This window comes from Ranitomeya imitator, chromosome 6 (genome assembly GCF_032444005.1).
Source record: "Ranitomeya imitator isolate aRanImi1 chromosome 6, aRanImi1.pri, whole genome shotgun sequence".
NCBI classification, from domain to species: domain Eukaryota; kingdom Metazoa; phylum Chordata; class Amphibia; order Anura; family Dendrobatidae; genus Ranitomeya; species Ranitomeya imitator.
The window spans coordinates 138,465,181-138,487,054 of NC_091287.1; the positions used below are offsets into that span (position 1 = coordinate 138,465,181).

A 21,874-nucleotide genomic window follows, 5' to 3' on the forward strand; every position below is an offset into this window, starting at 1 on the left:
AAAGCACTGTGCCAGCTGCATACAGTCAGATAGGCAGCACTGTGGCAGCTGCATACAGTCAGACAGGCAGCACTGTGGCAGCTGCATACAGTCAGACAGGCAGCACTGTGGCAGCTGCATACAGTCAGATAGGCAGCTGCATACAGTCAGATAGGCAGCACTGTGGCAGCTGCATAGTCAGATAGGCAGCACTGTGGCAGCTGCATGCAGTCAGATAGGCAGCTGCATGCAGTCAGATAGGCAGCTGCATACAGTCAGATAGGCAGCACTGTGGCAGCTGCATGCAGTCAGATAGGCAGCTGCATACAGTCAGATAGGCAGCACTGTGGCAGCTGCATGCAGTCAGATAGGCAGCTGCATACAGTCAGATAGGCAGCACTGTGGCAGCTGCATGCAGTCAGATAGGCAGCTGCATTCAGTCAGATAGGCAGCACTGTGGCAGCTGCACACAGTCAGATAGACAGCACTGTGGCAGCTGCATACAGTCAGACAGACAGCACTGTGGCTGCTGCATACAGTCAGACAGGCAGCACTGTGGCAGCTGCATACAGTCAGCACTGTGGCAGCTGCATACAGTCAGACAGGCAGCACTGTGGCAGCTGCATACAGTCAGACAGGCAGCACTGTGGCAGCTGCATACAGTCAGACAGGCAGCACTGTGGCAGCTGCATGCAGTCAGACAGGCAGCACTGTGGCAGATGCATACAGTCAGATAGGCAGCACTGTGGCAGCTGCATACAGTCAGATAGGCAGCACTGTGGCAGCTGCATACAGTCAGCAGCATACAGTCAGATAGGCAGCACTGTGGCAGCTGCATACAGTCAGACAGGCAGCTGCATACAGTCAGATAGGCAGCACTGTGGCAGCTGCATACAGTCAGACAGGCAGCTGCATACAGTCAGATAGGCAGCACTGTGGCAGCTGCATACAGTCAGACAGGCAGCTGCATACAGTCAGACAGACAGCACTGTGGCAGCTGCATACAGTCAGACAGGCAGCACTGTGGCAGCTGCATACAGTCAGACAGGCAGCACTGTGGCAGCTGCATACAGTCAGACAGGCAGCACTGTGGCAGCTGCATACAGTCAGACAGGCAGCACTGTGGCAGCTGCATACAGTCAGACAGGCAGCACTGTGGCAGCTGCATACAGTCAGACAGGCAGCACTGTGGCAGCTGCATACAGTCAGACAGGCAGCACTGTGGCAGATGCATACAGTCAGATAGGCAGCACTGTGGCAGCTGCATACAGTCAGATAGGCAGCACTGTGGCAGCTGCATGCAGTCAGATAGGCAGCACTGTGGCAGCTGCATACAGTCAGATAGGCAGCACTGTGGCAGCTGCATGCAGTCAGATAGGCAGCACTGTGGCAGCTGCATACAGTCAGATAGGCAGCACTGTGGCAGCTGCATACAGTCAGATAGGCAGCTGCATACAGTCAGACAGGCAGCACTGTGGCAGCTGCATACAGTCAGATAGGCAGCACTGTGGCAGCTGCATGCAGTCAGATAGGCAGCACTGTGGCAGCTGCATACAGTCAGATAGGCAGCATGCAGTCAGATAGGCAGCACTGTGCCAGCTGCCCTCCCCGCTGCAGCCGCCGTACACACCACCACACAACGTGCAGACTGGCTCTTACCATTCACAATGTCTCCGCGGCTTCCTCTTTATTACAGGCCGGTGCCAGCCCCGGGGTTTCCCCTCCCACACTGAGAGGGCGGGAGTGAGGGGTAGACCAGAGGGCACCTCCGCCGCACCCACCACGGCGCACAGCACTGAGAAGGGGAGGGAACAGGGAGTGTGGGGCAGGCGGCTCGGCAGCACACTGATGACGTCATGTTGCTAGGTGAAGTGTGAGGTCGCGCTCTGATGACGTAGTAGGCGTGTATGGAGAAGCGGTGCGGGCTGCAGCATGGCTTCCGTGGTGCTGAGCGAGGCGGAGAAGGTGTACGTCCTGCACGGCATTCAGGTGATCCTCCGCGCCCTCCTGACATTGGAATAGACGGGGTTCTGTAGAGCGCGCAGTGCGCATGCCCAGGCATCCTGAGCGCTGTATACAGGGACTGACTATATACATCTGTCTGTTGTGCTCTCCCCTGCCCACATCTGGTGGCACGGAGGCACTACACACTGCTGGCTGAATCTGCCCCCTATAGGACAGGCAATAAGTGGCTGATCGCTGGGGTCTCACTGTTGGCCCCTACAATCACAGCTGGTGGCACTGCTGACTTCTGTATGGATCACTTTCCATAATTCTCCATGGATGATGTACGCCGCCTCACGTCCATCTTTGTATACGGTGTGTAGATATACGTACGCACTGCACACATTCCCCAGCAGCTTTACTCCAGACACTAGAGTAACCCATAGCCTCACTGATCTCATATTGCCCCTGTGTTATATCCCAGAGCTGCAATCACAATTCTGCTGGTTTATGGTGGAAGCAGTCAACAAGCTTGGTGAGATTACTACGCGGTGTAAGGAGGCATCGCTCCAGAAGGCTCATGCCTGGCGCAGCAGTGGATTATCTGCCACATTTCCACCAGCTGCTGCCGACCATGCATGGACTAGTCCTGAGCACGTCCCCAGCAGTCCACTGGGGACGCAGTATTAAGAATAATGTATGCCGCACTGTATGGTTTTCTTTATCTTTGACCTTTCCTCCATGGTGTGCCATCTCATCCCTGTGTAAGCGGGCCTAGTGAAATGTCCGTGTGGTTATCGGGGTACCGTTGGCGTAGTACACTGCGTACACATAGCCTTTATCTGTGGCTAGCGGTACTATCCATGTAATTGTCACCATGGCCGACACTGTAGGCCCAATTCACTATCGCTGGGGTTCTGTACACCGGTCTAAATCAAGCGAACACTGCACCAAGATGCACCGAGTCCATTCAGGGGAAGGCCCCTCTTTTGGGAATTTTGTGCAGTGCTGGTCGGGACTGGTGGCGATAAAATCCCCCTGCTCCCTTTCCAATCCGTCCTGGTCCCCACTGGTCTCTGTGCTTCAGTGTTCCACAGAGGTGGGGGGAGGGTGGTTACTAAGGTGAGAATTCTTTTTTTATCATTATTATTGTTAGAAAAAAATATGAATACTTGTAATTATAAGATTTTTTTCACCATTTTAACACATTTTATATTTTTTACTAGTAGGATAACCCTGTTGGCATATTAATTTCTTTCTGTAGTCCCAATTAGCATCTGATTAATAAAAGCAGTTTATTAGGACATATAAGTATCAGAAGGTATTTTTGTAAGGAACAGAGAAAAACATGATGATGAAAGAGTAAAGGCCTCCACACACATTGGCCTACGGACATCCAATCCGCCCAGTGTGTAGATGATGGAGAAGAGGACGCTCTTGTTGAATTTCAGAGCCAATATTCTTATTCTTCCTGGTGATCAGCAAGGCCAGGGATGTCTGACAGCCGCTTTCTCATAGAGAACACAAACATTTTGCTGAGCTGGGATTCTTCAGTATCAGGGAGACAGGAGCGTTGGCTGCGGGGGTCTTATTATGGGGGACCTAGGTTGGCTTATTACAGCATCAGCACATAATAACGTGTGTGTGTCACTTCTGCAGGATGACTTGCGGACAGACGGCAGAGGATGTGAGGACTACCGAGGGATTGAAGTGGAGACCGATGTTGTATCCAATACCACCGGATCCGCACGAGTGAAAATAGTAAGTTGTGCTGTTTCTAGGGGAGAATCGCTTCATGATACAAACTTGTGCTGGGACTGATTTCTCATATCAGATTTATCCAGAATTCAACTTACTGTTTCTTGACTATTTTTGTCTTCTCTAAATGTGAATGTCCCCTGGAGTTCTTTTACGAAAAATGCTTGAAAAAGGTATTCCCGTGATGTTAAAGAGTTAAACTTGCAAAGTGCTTGTAAAAACAAGCAACTTTTCTGTTCTCGGGGATGGCTTAGATTTTTAATGTTATTGTTAGCTGCTTGTTGTCTAGGTTACTGGCCACCGCTGCATTCTGTCAGCAGCGGCCGCTCTCCAGAGTAAGGAGCACATTGCGTACAAGCTCTTTTCTGTGTAGCACCGCCAGCGGTGAAATGATGCTCCAGACTTTCAATCTCTCAGAAGCCCCCGTCCTTCCAGCAAGCAGGGGCGCGCTGCCGAGGATAAGGATCGCTCCTTCCGCTGTACCATAATACTTCATAGTAAATATTCCGGCATGTTTAGCCGTTTTCTAGATTAATGATACTCATTCTGTTTCAGGGCCACACAGATATCCTCGTCGGAGTGAAGGCAGAAATGGGAACCCCAAAGTTGGAGCATCCTGACAAGGGCTATCTGGAGTTCTTTGCAGACTGGTTAGTAATGAATCTACACATTGCAGAGATCTATACCGACTATATGTATAGGACTGAAGCTGAGCCTCAGAGATGCTGATACATTTAATTATACTGCTGCAGTAAAAAACTGATTTTTTTTTTTCTTTTTTTTTTTTTTTTTTAAATAATGGAGAGATGTTTGTACGCCTGAATCTTTCTGTGCAGAGTACCTGTGAGTTTTCTCTGAGACTCTCATCCATTTGTGATCCACACATCCTATTCAGGCGTACAGGCAACACGGTGGTCTGCAGCCTACACATGAGCGCTGGTGGAACTCTAGGCCGGAATGATGAGACTTGTAGTTTCACAGCAACTGGTAATTCAAAGTGTCCACTGCTCAAACTAAGTAACGTAAAGCTGCAAACATCCAATCTGGTGGTTTTCATGGCCACTGTAGTGTTGTTTCCAGCCTACTGGACCCCATAATAATGTAATGGCATCTATAAGTAGTGATTGGGATCCAGGTTAATATGGTTTGGCCATGCCATGTGCCGAATATTTATAAGGAGTGAATGAGATCCAGGTTAATATGGTGCGGCCATGCCATGTGCCGAATATAAGGAGTGAATGAGATCCAGGTTAATATGGTGCGGCCATGCCATGTGCCGAATATAAGGAGTGAATGAGATCCAGGTTAATATGGTGCGGCCATGCCATGTGCCGAATATAAGGAGTGAATGAGATCCAGGTTAATATGGTGCGGCCATGCCATGTGCCGAATATTTATAAGGAGTGAATGAGGCCTTCAGCTCGTTGCATGAGAATAAATTGTAAGAAATGTCTGCACTGCCTTTGTAGAACTTGTGAGGCCTTAGAAAGTTTCTGGCCAGGTTACTAAAATGAGTGTTTAATAATATATTTATTTTAATCTTTATTAATACAATATAAATATAATATAAAGCAAATGTACACTCTGTAAGCCTACACAATCTAATTAAAGTGGTGGTCCAATACTAATGTTGATTTCTAATCCTAAATGTCTACGGTTGTTCACTACTTTTTCATTCACGATCTATCCTTAGGATAGGTCATCAATGTCTGATCGGTCAGGGTCCGACACCCAGCACCACCGCCGATCCGTTGTTCTTGGTGGCGCCGGCCTGAACTTCTCATTTGCGGAGCTGCTCCATCTTGTCATAGTGGCCGCGGCAGTGTACTGCACATCCGCCTCCTATTCAAAGCAATAAGAAGCGGACGAGTAGTAATTAATCGCTTTTCTAACATATAAACGTGACTTGCAACAATGAATATCCAACATATTGTTTTATTAATTCAAATAGACAAAAATAAAATGGTTTACGGGAAATAGTTTACACAGATCAGATAAGAAAGCGCTGAATGTATAGGATAGGTACTAACCCCTATGTCAACTATTTTTCCTCATGGGCAGCACTCCAATGTTTATCAATAAATCAGTGCAGATGACCGTTTTTTTTTTTTTTGTTTTCTTTTTTCCCTCCTTTTTTTTTTTTTTTTTTCCACTGGCCAAATCTGCGTGTGAAAAAAGAAAAATCGCAGCATGAACTAGTTTCCTCTGTCCATTGGGTGAGACGTACCCATTCAAGTCTGTGGGGTGTTTAAAAATAAATAAATGAACTAAAATAAAAAAAAATGGGTGCTATACATAGCCACAGTATAGCATCCGATATTGCGAATACATTGCAATTCTGTAACATAGGAAACTGTATATGGTCTTGTAAAGGATACGAGCTGTTGCTGTAAAAATAAATAAATGGATTGCATACTTACGACTGCATACAGATTGCACATGGATGACAAGTGAGAAAAAAATTGTCCCACTTTTTTGAATGAAACTCCAAATTTTGAATTTTTTTATACTATTGTGTGAACCTACCCAAATTGTGACAAACCCAAGAGCTACAGCTCAGAATCTAAAGGCTTCAGTTGGCATGTTACATGGTCAAGTGACAAGACATGACTACAACAGGGGGTGAGGTGAAGGCCCCACACGTATCGCTGCAACCGCAGTTTCGTCAGGGAACGTCAGGCTGCGGTTGCAGCAATACGCGTGGGGCCTTCACCTCACCCCCTGTTGTTCAAGCTCGTATGGCTTTATTTTAAGGCCTCTCTTGAGCTCATCATGGGGCTTCACCTACTTACATCCCTCAGGCTATGATACCCTAAAGGTCACAGGCTATCTCTAGGGAAAATCAGGTTGTATATTTACTTTTTCTTAATATTGCTATTTATTGCCAGCTTTGGACCTTCCCTGTCCCCCCCCCTTCCCCCCTTGTTTCATCTATGGTTTGCTTGTGGGATTTTATCCCCATATCATTCGAGATCATATACAAGGGTTGTCTTGGAGCAGAGACACCTAATCATATAGTGTTTTCTGGGAACTTGTCCCCACGGTGCTCAAGTTACTAGGGACATGGGAGCTGAGATACATTATTATATATGTTATTATATGTGCTTTCTACAATGATGGTGGTCCTCGTGGCACACGTGATTGCGGCTATCCTTCAGCATACTAAACAGGGTGTAGTGTGTCTATCATTTACATCTTACTGACACACTACTCCTTCCTTCCTCTGGTATGTTTTTGTAGGTCGCCATTTATACTTGCTTGTGTTCACTATTCAGACTTACTATAATGGTACAAGAGGGCTATTGAGCTCCTTATAAGTGCCTTTTGTGATTATTTAATTTTTTCTGCGTTTTTGCCTGAGTCTTGGGGGTGTTGGTTTATTGGTCATGCTATATGTATTTTACGTGTTTTTAATGTTTGTTTTGAGGTAGAATAAAGTTTTTTTTTTTTCATATTTTACTTTCATATTTTACCCATTGGATGTGCAGACAATCATTCGTCTCGTCTTTTTCTTTCTTCTGTTCACTTTCATACAGACTAGGTGTTGCACCCCATTCTTAAATATATTTGTTGATATAACTGTGATAGTAGTGCACCCCATATCTTTTGTTTAAGTCACCAAGTCAGGACCAGGGTGTGGTGGTGGATTACGAAGTCACTGACCCAACCTGGGAAACTGACATGCAGAGCTAGACCAGCAGCGCTGAGGTGGAGGAATCGGCAGCACCGAAACAGACAGGAAGAGGCAATGGGGTGACAACAGGGAGAAGACAGGCAACTGTTCTGCAGAGCACCAACACTCGTGAATTTCTTTGACAAAAAGGAGAGAGAGATATATTTGTATTTTTTCCCGGACTACAAAATCCTTCCAGGCATGCTCAGAATGAAAAAAACAGGATACGTCGCTGGATTCCTGTGTTTGACGGTCAGCAACGGATCCTGCGTCCATAGGCTTCCATTATAGCCAACGACGGACAGCGCAGGACCCGTCATTGAGCGTTTTTTTTTCCGACGTGCAAAAAAGTTCCTCTAAACATTTTCTCCGCACGACGGACCGCTATTTTCCGACGGATCCAGTTATCGACGGATGAAACGGATGGCCATCGGTCACAATCCGTCGCTAATACAAGTCTATAGGAAAAAACAGGATCCTGCAGAAAAATTTGCTGCATCCTGTTTTTTCAAAAATCGACGGATTTCGACAGGAGGAAAAAGATGGAAGTGTGAAAGAGGCCTTAGGTGATCCCCAGTCTGGGAGTTTTTTAAAGATAGTTCTGAAACAACAAAATGGTCATTTGCAACTTGTGCCATGCTTCCGTCACTCGGTACACGGTCCCAAGCTGCCACTATTTCTCCCAGTTTTGGCGTCCCTGCCTTGATGCAGCACGTGTCCAGGAACATTATCTGTTCCCTTACTAACACACTTACTGGGATTGTCCAATTAACGACCAACAGGTGGACAAGCGCTTGTGGCTAAGTACACTACATTTCCCTGACTGCACACTGGGCAAACATTGTCGATGCTGGGGTCTAATCCCACCCTGACACGGCACATGTCCTACCGACGCGGAGGATTGGTGGCCCTACTTCTATCAGGGTTTCCTCCACCTCCCACACAAGTTCCTGCACTGCCTCCTGCTCCTTCATCTTCCATCTTCGAGGTATTATCCCAGAGCTCATTGTCCACATCAGCCGGAAGCTGGATGCTCTGCAGGACTGCCACAGTGAAGCAGCAACAGGCTCAGCTGAAGTTAAATTGCATAGGAGACAAATCGCACACTGCGACAGAGTTATTGAAAGGAATTACAGACCAGACAGATCTGTGGCTCTCGCTGCTGAACCTACAACTTGGCATGGTCGTGTGTGATAATGGCCGTAACCTGGTGGCGGCTGTGAAGCTTAGTAAGCTCACACATACCATGCTTGGCCCATGTGCTCAACTTGGTTGTTCAGCCATTTCTGAAGACTTACTCAGATTTGCCAGAGCTTCTGGTCAAGGTACGCTGCGACGGCACCCATTTCTGCAACTTTGCTACACTGCCAGCGCTTTGGCAGTGCTGCAACAACGCATGCAAGTTCCAGCTCCCGACTAGTGTGCAATGTGACCGCACTGAAACTCCATACTGCACATGCTGGCAAGGTTTTATGAGCAGCAGAGGCCACTTGTTGAATACCAGCTCTAACACACCTGCCGGTATTCTGGTCAGCTTCCGCACATAACTGTAGAGTGGGCATGGACATCTGACATTTGGGCAGTTCTCCAAGACTTTGAGGACTCAACAAAGATGGTGAGCGGCAATGACTCCATATTCAAACTGCTTGTTCTCACCCACAAAGCTCTTCACAGTGCGGCACCCCCTTACATCTCCTCCCTCATTTCTGTCTATCGGCCTAACCGACGTCTGCGCTCTGCAAATTACTTTCGACTAACCTCTGCACTAATCCGTACCTCCCACTCCCGACTCCAAGACTTCTCCAATGCTGCGCCAATCCTCTGGAATGCTCTACCCCAAGATATTAGGACCATTGACAATTTGCATAGTTTGAGGCGCTCCCTCAAAACACATTTGTTCAGAGCGGCCTATCACGTTCCCTAACTAGTCATTTTATGTTTGTGTAGCCCATTCACTATCCCCATCTATCCCTCACCCCCTGAAGATGGCTGGACCTCATTGTGAATACATCATTGTAAATACACACCTGTACTTTGTATCTCCCCCACCTCATTGTAGATTGTAAGCTCTCGCGAGCAGGGTCGTCTTATGTTGCTTTAATTATTCTATTGTTAACATTGTTACTTATGACTGTTGTGTTTGAAACTGTTAAACTGTAAAGCGCTGCGGAATATGTTGGCGCTATATAAAGATTATTATTAATCAGCACAACAATCCCGCTTCTGTGCCTACTTAAATAGTCGCTGCTGAAAATTAAATATGAAGCTTGCATGCAGACCAGGTGGAGATGGAAGACCTGAGACAGGAAGATACTACTCAGCCTCATCTGATCTGCGCAGCGCTGATTGCGTAACTGAGGAAGTGGAGGCTGAGGAGGAGTAACAGGAGCTGGTTGCTAGCGCAAGAGGCTAGTACCCATACAAGCTTTGTCCCATCTGTCCTACATGGATGCGCTGTAGAGGAAGAGAGGGGAAGAGATGGAGAGTTGTCATCATGATGGAGACAGGGAAGTTTTGGCTGTAGGGAGCTTGGCACATATGACCGACTTTACGTACCGCTGCCTTTCCTGTGACTCTCATTTAGTATTCATCTTGGCCAAAAAGGAGTACTGGTTGTTCACCCTGCTAGACACATGCTACAGGGAGAACCTAACATCTCTCCTTCCTGAGGCAGAGATCTTCTAAAATGGTGCTATAGCAGAAGGCCATTGTTGAAAATAAGTTGAAAAATTCCCATCAGACAACACTAGCGGCAAGGGGCAATCTTCCTTGCCCAACCAAGGAGAGGTGAGGCAGACTTACAGCAGAGGCAGGGATGCAGTGTCAAAGGCTTGGGCCAATGTCATGACACCTTCCCAGTGTCCAGGCCCTGGTGACCGAGTATTTTTGACAAGGAGGATACAATTTTTAAAGATGGTCAAGCCATACCTGGCCAACTTAACCAGCATACTCCCTAATTACTCTGTGACCTTCAACTATTGTCTCTCAGAGCTGGAAACCTATAACAAGAGAAAAAAAGCCGATGTATGTGAGCTGTGCACACCTGTAATGCAATATGTCAAATGTTGTCACCAAAGCACAAAGCATTGTTAAAAACATATTAAAAACAAGAGTGACACCCCCATCTTAAATTGGTCCAATATCTGTGGGACCCTGCAGCATGATGCTTTAGTGGAAGGTGGTCCACCTAATAAAGTGCCATGTGGATATACAGTACATCCAGCAAAAATTGACAACAAGCAAATGACAATACAGTCACCACTCCTGACGAAGAATGACTAAATGCGTGTTGAGGCGGCAGGCTAGGGTCTAGGTCTCTCACCACATGTAAGTTACATGATTACACATGCACCTTATCTACTATATAATTGTATAAGGGTCACTTCCGTCTGTCCTTCTGTCTGTCACAGATATTCATTGGTCGCGGCATCTGTCTGTCATGTAATCCAAGTTGCTGAGTGGTCGTGGCAAAATGCCCATGACCATTGCCACGACCAATCGGCGACGGCCTCATTCCGGCGGCAATATGGCCGCTCTTTCCTTCCCGCAGTCAGAGCCCGCTCCATACTCCCCTCCAGTCAGCCCTTACACAGGGTTAATGGCAGCGTTACCGGAGCGCGGTGTAACATACTCCGGTTACGCAGCTATTAACCCTGTGGGATCAACATTTTACTATTGATGCTGCATATGCAGCATCAATAGTAAAACTATCTAATGTTAAAAATAATAAAAATAAATCATTATATACTCACCTTCCGCCGCCTTTCCCGCTCCTCGCGACGCTCCGGTGACCACTCCATGCAAGCGGCAGGTTCCGGTGGCAAGGATGGTATGTGAGAAGGACCTGCCATGACGTCACGGTCATGTGACCGCGACGTCATCACAGGTCCTGCGAGAAAGACCTGCCATGACGTCCGGGTCATGTGACCGCGACGTCATCACAGGTCCTGCGCTCCTACCAACCCTGGGACCGAAAGCTGCCGCGTGCACCGCACACAGGCGACAGGACTACAAGGGGCCCTCGGGAGGTGAGTATATGCTTCTTTTTTATTTTTTAACCTGTTACATACGTGGCTGGGCAATATACTACGTAGCTGGGCAATATACTACGTGACTGGGCAGTATACTACGTGTCTGTGCTGTATACTACGTGGCTCTGTGCTGTATACTACGTGGCTCTGTGCTGTATACTACGTGGCTCTGTGCTGTATACTACGTAACTGGGTAATATACTACGTGGCTGGGCAATATACTACGTGGACATGCATATTCTAGAATACCCAATGCGTTCGAATCGGGCCACCATCTAGTATTTATATTATGAAGCTCTGTACTCTATGGTTTTATGTTCTGCATAAGTTTCCAAGCATTTGCACTTTATTTTTCCATGGACAACTTGTGCAATAGCCTTCTACCATACTAGCCTTTTTGGGACATTTTGATTATTGTGTACAGCTGTGCTGCAATAGACTCCGTGCACATGCACTTTATATATGTTTATTGGAACTAACTATGCAATGAGCTGGAATATATTCTTATATGCAAATTTTTGATTAGCTGCAGTTTATGCAATATTTTATATAGTGTGCATAATTTATTTTGCTATATGTGGTGATTGAGTACCTCTCCTATCCTGCTTGGTTAGCTAAACTCTGATTAATGTTAATAATACTGTATAATGCGCTATAAAAATGTATAATAATAAAATAATAATAATGTTCAATATTGTCTACTGATCAGTAATAAGGCAACTGATATATGGTACGTAGGACCAGCCAAGCAAAGAAACAATAGATCATGAGCGGGCGTCCCCACTAATGCCTCATGAATATCAGGCCAACTGAAAGAAAGGTCCCATGCAGCAATCACTGCCTGTAATACCAAAACCACCCAAAACCCCTAATATGTGCAATAATGGCTCAGAACAGGAAAGTGGCACTATAGAGAAACATTGAAATAATGATCAAAAAATAGGTTAACAATGCCTGCAACACCAAATAGGTCCACTATGACATATAGAAGCCTGGGAGTGATCTAAGGAGCCCTGAAACAAGATGAAAATCCCTATAAAGGGGCCCTAGATGGAAAGAAGGTGCTGGTGGTGTGGGAAGAGGAGGGTGTGAGAGAACCCAAAGCTGGAAACCTGGAATGACCTGTCCTTCTATGCCTTGGAGGTGTTGTGCTGCCCTGCCACTAGTATCTTGTCTGAGCAGGTTTTTAGTTCTGCCCGGGAGGTCTTAACAAACAGGCACTTTCGCCTATCAACAGAAAATGTTGACATGCTCACTCTGATAAAAATGAACAAAACCTGGATTAGCTTCGACTTTTCCACCCCATCAGATGACAGCAGCACATAAAGTGTTTTTAATCCACAATATTTTGAATGAGTCCCTCAAGTGGTTGCCTTCAAAGGTCTATGGATGACCCTCCTTATAATTTTTTTTTTTTCTGGTTTTGCACCGTGCTCACAGCCTTTTATGAATTTCAATGAGGCACTACAGTTGGTGCCTTCAAGGATGTACGGATTAGTCTGCTTGTGATTTTTGGCAGGCTTTGCACTGTGTGCAGAACTTTTGAGTGTAGTAGTACCACAACTATACTTTGCTCACAATATTTGAACGAGGCACCACGATTGGTTGGTACATTCAAGGTTGTATGGATGACCCTTCCTCTAATTTTTGTCAGGATTTTCATAGCCTTTCAGTCTAGGAGTACCACTATATGACAACTTGAACAGAATATGTATGGGCCCTCCTTTATGTCTAATACAGGGTGTATCTGAGTCCCTCTGATATCACATTTTTGGCAGTTCTTTTTTCAATTACACTGAAATTTTCAATCTTTTTTTTTATACAAATTTAAATTTTGGTTTACAATATTATTATTATTTTTTTTTTTACATCCTTTTTAAATGGTTGCGTTATATACAAGTCATTATACAGGAAAGAAATTGAAAAAATAAATTTCCCTGTAAAATGCTATTTCTTGTCAGTTTGGAAAGTGTTTTTTGTCAGTCCTTAAGTGGAGTAAAAGTGTGACACTATTGTTCTCAGCAGCAATGGGAGTCAGAGATGCTTCAAGGGGTCTTCCCCATCCTGTTCTTTCCATTCATCACTTTTTCCATCCATTTCAATATTTTCACTGCCCCCCCAGACTTCCTTTAGGGTCTGCCAGAAAAATGCTCGGATTTCACATAGACCTCCCATTATACTCGTTACAAGCATTTTAGTGCTCTGTCCTCTCTAGTGAGGAGACAGACACTTTTGGTTTAAACTTGGGAAAATCACAAAAATAAATGGTTTTCACATATTGCTGTACCTGTGTTGTTGTTTTTTACCCCCTATAAACACTGCAAAGATTGAGAGTAACGTGTTTTGCATTTACTCTTTGATTTGCATTGGTGAAAAAACGCTGCAAAGATGCTGAAAGAATTGACATCCTGCTATTAAAAATAAATTTAATTAAATCAGTTTTCCGATTTTTGTCAGGAAAGAAAAACAAGCTTGTGTGTGGTGAGATTTCTGAAATCTCCTAGCTTTTGCTTATGCTGTAAAAAGCAGCATTTAATTTGCATAAAAAAGTGAAGCAAAAGCGAAATATTTGGACATAGCTGCACTGTGATGGGTGATTCAGCCGTTTCCTTTTACAAAATATATTAGTATAACACTTTGAACATCCCTTAACATTTTCCTTGGTTTGGATCATTTAGATGCCGGTTTCCAGCTGCTCCAGTAATATACCGTAGCTTTGTTAATTTAATTTGATTTTTAAATGCAAGCGCTGTGTCCTGTAATTACATGAGATAATTATAGTTCTTGGCACTAGTTACTGTGCACAATGTGAGCTGTATGGAAAGCCGTCATTGAAACAGGGACTCGAGGAAATCCCAGGAAGGGACATGGCGCTCTGTCATTGCAGTTCAGTTTTGGAGTAGTGATGAGTGAGCATGCTCCGGGTGCTAACAGTGTCTTCTGCGTGCTCGAATAATATGTTCGAGTCCCCGCGGCTGCATATCTCGCGGATATTCGACAGCCGCAACACAAGTAGGGATTTCCTAACAAAAAGGGCAATCCCTGCATGTGTTCTGGCTGTAGAATAAAAAAGTAATGGCTCTCAGAGGAAGGGAGTGAAGAAATAAAAATGAAAAAATGTCCCCGGGGAGAAGGTGTTAACCCTTTAAATGTTCATTTTTTGTTTTTGTTTGTGTTTATTTGCTATAATAAAGAGAAACATGACACAGACTTCTAAAGCATGATGGCCGACAAATGTATTGTTCTGAATGTATTAAGTACATCCTGGTAGAGAGCTAATATGTCATGAGGGGACCATAAAGCCTTAAACGAGTTCAGTGTGATACAATAATTCCATATTTGTCCTGCGGTAATGCAGTGGTGACCAATCACCTGGTCCAGTGATGAAGCCTGATTGGCTGCAGCGGTCACTTGTGCATGGATAGCACATTATCACTCTAGGAAAAGTCAACCAGACCGATGGGACCACCACAGCAGGGTATTTACCAGGTGATTGTTGTTTATCTAGGCATGGTAGATCTCTCGTAATTTCTACATTACTGCAATAGATCTTTCCCCTTGGAGTAGGGGATGAAGCGTATTTGGGTGGGACCCTAACAAAGCGACTGTCAAGCATGTGCCCAGGTACGCCACTCTAATGGACGGATGGAAAGAGCCAAGCAATGTATTTGGCGGTCTCAATGGTCTTTTATCCTTTGAATGAAGTAGTGCGCTGGACCATCGCTCCATCCTGTCTCATCCTCGCTGCAGTCGTACTGGGAGAAGGAACTGGGCGCCCTGGACTCTTTCTAGGTATTTGTAGGGGTGCCAGTCCTGTAAATAGGTGCTAAATGTCCAACAGAGAGCCCCTTTATTCAGGTTCCCCTGATTTTAAGATGGATGTGCCTGCTTTCCCCTATGCTTGCTTTAAGAGACCTTGTATGTTCAGAATTACATAAGTCACTAAGGCACAAACAGCAGAAACGTTGGATTTTTCCATGGTACAAAGGGTCAAAAATGTTCAACTTTAAATGGTTAACTGCATCCACTGTATAAAAATTTGTTTTGGTCATATAAGCACATGGGGTTTATTTGGCGCCTCTGGAGATCATCATGGCCACATGGACTTCGTGGAAGCAGTAGATAAGTACGCTGTACCCAGAATCTGCACATCTGCGCACAGGCTGACTCCTGCCAGATGCATGCTGTCACAGGATGGAGCCATCATGTGAGCAGCGAAGATTTAGCACTACAGTAGGACGTACACTGGGGAAAATAACTGCTTGATACACTGCTGATTTTGACATTTTTCCCACCTACATAAATAAATGTAAATAAAGAGATTATTATTATTTACAAAGAATGGAGGGGTCTGTAATTTTTACCATAGGTATACTTCAACTGTGAGAGACCGAATCTACAAATAAACAGACAATCACATTGTATGTCAAGGTCAACATCAAGGTTATCACTTCATTCATCTTTCTAGGACCTGCCTGCCCCTGTCGATGGCTTAAGAGGGTAGATCCTACTGACAGATGCCATTCAATTTTGTTAAACCATCATTTGATTAATTGTGTTTTTTCACATAAGTGCCGACTTGGATCAGGAAGAACTAGTTTAGAAAAGTGAAAACTGTTTTACTATGACTATCTAGTAACCCAGCGACGGTCATAGATCATAGGAATTTTATGGCTTATTATAAATGTGACTATGTAACGCTTCCAACTTGTAATATAGATTTCAATTCTTAAAGTGATTAACATTATAGCTAAGATATACCAGTAGGTTACAATAGATGGGGAGCAAAAGTTGCATTGCTGCGGCCCCTCTGTTCTTAGAATGGGTGCGAGTCCCAGAGGTCCACTGCCCACCAATCATTAAGTGATGATATAGCTTCTATTAGGGGGGAATACACCTACTGGCCTTTTCAGCCAAGAAGGAATGTATCACTTTTTCGTTCTTTTCTAGTTCTGCTAACGCCACTCCAGAGTTTGAAGGACGCGGGGGAGAAGAGCTCGGCACGGAGATTGCCAACATGCTGTACAAAATCTTTGATAACAAGAGCAGCATTGACTTTCAGTCCCTCTGTATTCTTCCCGGTGAGCACTGCTGGGTCCTGTATGTGGACGTGCTGGTGAGTGAACAGCGGATAGAGCTTTATACACTCGTATTCTGTATTATTGTCACTTGGAGTCCGCAGTATGACAGACGTGAGAATGGCACATATCTGTATTTTAGTTTTATTGTGTTTTTAAATAAGAGTTTGGCTCCAGATGTTCACAAAACTAAATCCAGCTCATATCCTCTGCATTTTTCACAAAATAACAATACTGGAGCTTTATTTTATAGATCCCTGGGTTACATTGTTCTTATGCTATTCCTCTTGGAAGTATTAGTAAGATGACAACTGGGTGTTGACATTTCCTCTGTCACTGCGGTATGTATTCCATTGTTGTATTATCAAATTGCCAAAACATCCTTAACTAAAGACTATTAAAAATTATCTTTGATTCACACTATTAAAGGAATATGAAATCTCGCATGAGTCAGTATTTGTACTAGGACATGAGATATGCCACCTATTTACTCAAATCAACACTCTATTAGATGTCCCATACTAATTTCCATGTACTGATTTTAGGACAGTTTGGTGCTGCAACCTATACTATCCCATCTATTGTGTCCACCATCTTTATAGCCTCAGTCCCCTGATGACTCCCGTCAGTCTGGCGAAACGTGTTATGCATGCTCAGGACTATCTTTTAGTAGCATAAACTGTAAAGCGCTGTGGAATATGTTGGCGCTATATAAATAAAGATTATTATTATTATTAGTCAGATATGAGAATGATGAGCACAGTAGATAGGATATTATAGGTTGTGGCTGCACCAAACTGTCCTAAAACCATTACATGGAAAATAGTATAGGACACCAAATAGTGTTAATTTGAGCAAATGGGTAGCATATCTCGTGTCCTAGTACATATACTTTTTCAAAAACCTGACCGGCACATCCAAACATAGACTAAGTGTGAACAGGTGCTGAACCTAGAGTCGCCAACTCGTATATAGTTAAGTAAATAAGGCAGCACACTGCAGCGCTAAAACATGTAAACTTGAAAACACGAAATTTGAACTGCATTACTGCACTAGAAATATGAAAAATGAGAGCGTTTAGCGCATAAAAATGGCCAATTTTATGTGTACCTGGTAGCCCCTTTACGGCATCTCTCTTATACCAGGTCCTAAGGTTGGCGACTCTAGGTTCAGCACCTGTTCACACTTAGTCTATGTTTGGATGTGCCGGTCAGGTTTTTGAAATGTATTCTTTAGCCTTCTGATCGTGCACTCCGCCTCCTAGCTTCAGGTGTTTTAATTACAGCAGGTCCAATACCCCTCCACAGAGAGAGAGAATTTTAGTCTAAGAAGAGGTTTCACATGTACCCATTCAGATGGAGACGTTTATTCTCAGCGAGGTAAGGCAAGCGTAGGACCTGGTATAAGAGAGATGCCGTAAAGGGGCTACCAGGTACACATAAAATTGGCCATTTTTATGCGCTAAACGCTCTCATTTTTCATATTTCTAGTGCAGTAATGCAGTTCAAATTTCGTGTTTTCAAGTTTACATGTTTTAGCGCTGCAGTGTGCTGCCTTATTTACTTAACTAGTACATATACTGACTCATGTGAGATTTCATATTCCTTTTTAATAGTGTGAATAAAGGTTAATTTTTAATAGTCTTTAGTTAGGGATTTTTTGCCTTAGGCATTTTGATAATAATAGTTTACCCTATGCTGACTTATGTGAACAGCAATATATGTATTCCTGTATTTTCTGACACCACCCAGGGGCACACCTTATTGACACGTAGAGTATTAACACCCAGTTGTCACTTTATTCATCCATGTGCCACTAGCCTCATTCTCTCTTAATTTTTATTCATTTTCCTTCAGTGTATTTTTAGAGTAAAAACAGTAGTGGCTCCTAAATATAAAAAATCTGTAACAAGATGGCAATAATGAATATGTTGTAATGAGTAATTGAGTACTTTAACTCCTTGACCAGTTACGGACATTTTTATCACCGGTGGCTTGCAGGATATATAGAGCAGGAGCTGAGCCCGCTTTGTACTGGGCAGACACTGGATATGTAACACAGCCAGCATCTTCCTCTTACTGCAGCGACCAGAGCTGCCTCCAGTTGTTTCACACGTTAAATATCGCTGTCAGTCACTAACAGCAGCATTAAAATGTTTCCCATGCGCCTCCCTGCAATATGATCTCGGGGAGCCAATAGATTGCCATGGAATCCTAGGGCCTGCTGAAGAGACAGAACATCATTTCTAGCATGTACTGAAATACCGTGTTATTTCTGTATAACATGATCAGTGATAAAATGATCACAGGTTCAAGTCCCCTAAGGGGGCTAAAAAATAGTTACAATTAAAAAAAATATCAAACCAAAAAATAATTTAAATCACCAATCTTTTTTCCATATTGAAAAATGAATTTAAAAAAAATAAACGCATTTGGTATAGTTGTGCCTATGTAAAAGTCTTATAAGCCATATATTATATAAGCCATACATCACACCCTGAAAAGCAAAAAAAAAAAAAATTAAAGAATAACCAAAATTGTTGTTTTTTGCTGCACTTCCCCCCCCCCCCCAAAAAAAAAAAAAAGAATGTAAAAAAGTAATCAAAATGTTGTGTACCCCAATATAGTTTTTTTTATTTTTTTTTTTTTACAAATTATAGAATTTTTTTTTTTTAACCAGTAAAATATAAAAATAACCTTATATGCTTGATATCACTGTAATCACACTGACCTGAAAAATCAAATTGTCTGGTCATTACAAATAAAAAATAGTAAGCGGTACTGCAGCCTCATCCCCTTACTGCACCCTCTGTAGCCGCTGCTGTCGCTCCAGACCAGCTTTTTAGTGACATTAATATTAGATGGAAAAGCAGAAGGCTAAATATCTACATACTGTACCCGAGGAGTTTTTCTGCAACTCTCCTGACAAGCAGTGTGAAGTTTCCACATAGAGACAGAAGTGTAAATTACATTTCTGTGCATTTTATCTGCCCTGTAAGTAAAGCAGTAACACAAGCAGATTTCCACTTTTTATTCTTCCTTTGCATCTGATGTCTTTTATCCTTCAACAAACATCTAATTTCCAGTAATTAAAGTTCTTGTAAATTGCGTCTTTGTTCTCTAATGAGAAGCCTGATCTAAGCACTTGGCAATTATAATAGCATTAACATTATTAATTACCTCCTGACTAATTGTTCATTGTGGGCATTGGTGACTGGCGCTGTATCAGTGAAGTCATCTCATGTTTCTGTCCCAAAAAGTGTAAAACCTCTTTATTCTACCACATTATTCTCATGAAACTACAACATGGGAGTCAACTCTGACTTGTAATATAAGAAATTGGTCTGTTCTTGCAGCTTCTGGAGTGTGGGGGCAACCTGTTCGACACCATTTCCATAGCCGTAAAGGCAGCTCTGTTCAATACCAGGTAAGGTGATACAACAGATATGTGGGTATATAATGTGTGTGTGTGTGTGTGTGTGTATATAGGAGGATAGATGGCCGTACAGGCAGTGTGTGCATGAATTCGTATGGAACAATTACGTGTGAAGGAAGATTGTCAGTCGTTGTCTGGAGGCCGTATGGACGTTTTTAATCTTGAGAAATATAAAAAAAAATATATATACTCAAGTATAAGCCAACCCCCCCCCCCCCCTAATTTTGCCGCAAAAAACTGGGAAAACTTAATGACTTGAGTATAAGCCTAGGGTGGGAAATGCAGCAGCTACTGGTAAATGTCAAAAGTAAAAATAGATACCAATAAAAGTAAAATTAATTGAGGCATCAGTAGGTTAAGTGTTTTTGAATATCCATATTGAATCGGGAGCCCAATATAATGCTCCATACAGTTCATGATGGCCCCATAAGATGCTCCATATTAAAATATGCCCCATATAATCCTGCATAAAGGTTAATAATGGCCCCATAAGATGCTCCATAGACACATTTGCCTAATATAATGCTGCACAAATGCTGATTATGGCCCCATAAGATGCTCCATAAAGATATTTGCCCAATGTAATGCTGCACAAACCTTGATTATGGCCCTATATGATGCTCCATACAGACACTTGCCCCATATACCGTAATGCTCCACAAACGTTAATTATGGCCCCATACAGACACTTGCCCCATATAGTGCTGCACAAACGTTATGGCCCCATATAGTGCTGCACAAATGTTATGGCCCCCATATAGTGCTGCACAAACGTTATGGCCCACATATAGTGCTGCACAAATGTTATGGCCCCATATAGTGCTGCACAAATTTTATGGCCCCCATATAGTGCTGCACAAATGTTGTGGCCTCATAGATGCTCCATACAGACACTTGTCCCATGTAACCGCGAAGTCATCACATCCTGGGACCGGAAGCTGGCGACAGAACTACAAGGGGCCCTCGGATCGGAAGGTGAGTATATGTTTATTTTTTAACCTGTGACATACGTGGCTGGGCAATATACTACGTGGTTCTGTGCTCTATACTACGTCGCTGTGCAATATACTACGTGGCTCTGTGCTGTATACTACGTCACTGGGCAATATACTATGTGGCTGGGCAATATACTACGTGATGTAACTGGACAATATACTAAGTGACTGGGCAATATACTACGTGGCTGGGCAATATACTACGTGGCTGGGCAATATACTAAGTGACTGGGCAATATACTAAGTGACTGGGCAATATACTACGTGGCTGGGCAATATACTACGAGGACATGCATATTCTAGAATACCCGATGCGTTAGAATCGGGCCACCATCTAGTTCTACAATATAGACCGTAAAATAGTCGGCCAGCCGTGTAGTTCCCAAAGTAACAGTAGTCCAGCAGGCTTGATCTCTCATTATTAGGTTAAGCGCACATCACTTGTGTTATGACAGTAAGACAATATGAAGAATGCCTGTGAAGTTCCCCCGCTGCTGTGCTTAATACTTGAAAGCAATGGGATCCACATGTCCTGATGCAGAAAGCCTTTGTTGTGTTAACTTGTGGGAAAAGCTGTCTGTGCACTGGCTGCATTGTGAAATCTTATCTCCCAATCGACTGCAGCACATTAAACAATTACCTAAAGGTACCGTCACACTCAGCAGCTTTACAACGAGAACGACAACGATCCGTGACGTTGCAGCGTCCTGGATAGCGATCTCGTTGTGTTTGACACGCAGCAGCGATCTGGATCCCGCTGTGACATCGCTGGTCGGAGCTAGAAGTCCAGAACTTTATTTGGTCATCAGGTCGGCGTGTATTGTCATGTTTGACATCAAAAGCAACGATGCCAGCAACGTTTTACATGGAGCTAACAACCAGCGAGAACGATAAGTGAGTCGCCGTTACGTCACTGGATCGCTCCTGCATCGTTCTGGAGTTGCTGTGTTTGACGTCGCTCCAGCGATCGGCTCGTTGTCT

At 43.9% G+C, this 21,874-nt stretch overlaps 2 protein-coding genes across 4 annotated transcripts in view; one reads left to right on the plus strand and one right to left on the minus strand.

Annotated features, from left to right (window-relative positions):
• Positions 1–1,779, minus strand: part of ZDHHC3 (zinc finger DHHC-type palmitoyltransferase 3) — a 91,468-nt gene extending 89,689 nt beyond the window's left edge. Inside the window, exon 1 of one of the 3 annotated variants that reach the window (XM_069730147.1) lies at positions 1,639–1,765. The gene's annotated coding sequence lies outside the window, so the exon portion shown is untranslated. Of the gene's footprint in view, positions 1–1,638 lie in introns of all 3 variants that reach the window. The other 2 variants (XM_069730146.1, XM_069730149.1) reach the window with 2 other exon arrangements.
• Positions 1,780–1,842: 63 nt separating this feature from the next.
• The window catches only part of EXOSC7 (exosome component 7), a 38,250-nt gene continuing 18,218 nt past the window's right edge, over positions 1,843–21,874 (plus strand). Inside the window, exons 1-5 of the mRNA XM_069730151.1 lie at positions 1,843–1,968; positions 3,583–3,684; positions 4,237–4,331; positions 16,336–16,501; positions 19,819–19,889. Of these exons, the coding sequence (XP_069586252.1) occupies positions 1,912–1,968; positions 3,583–3,684; positions 4,237–4,331; positions 16,336–16,501; positions 19,819–19,889 (491 nt within the window). The 5' untranslated portion in view covers positions 1,843–1,911. The remainder of the gene's footprint in view (positions 1,969–3,582; positions 3,685–4,236; positions 4,332–16,335; positions 16,502–19,818; positions 19,890–21,874) is intronic.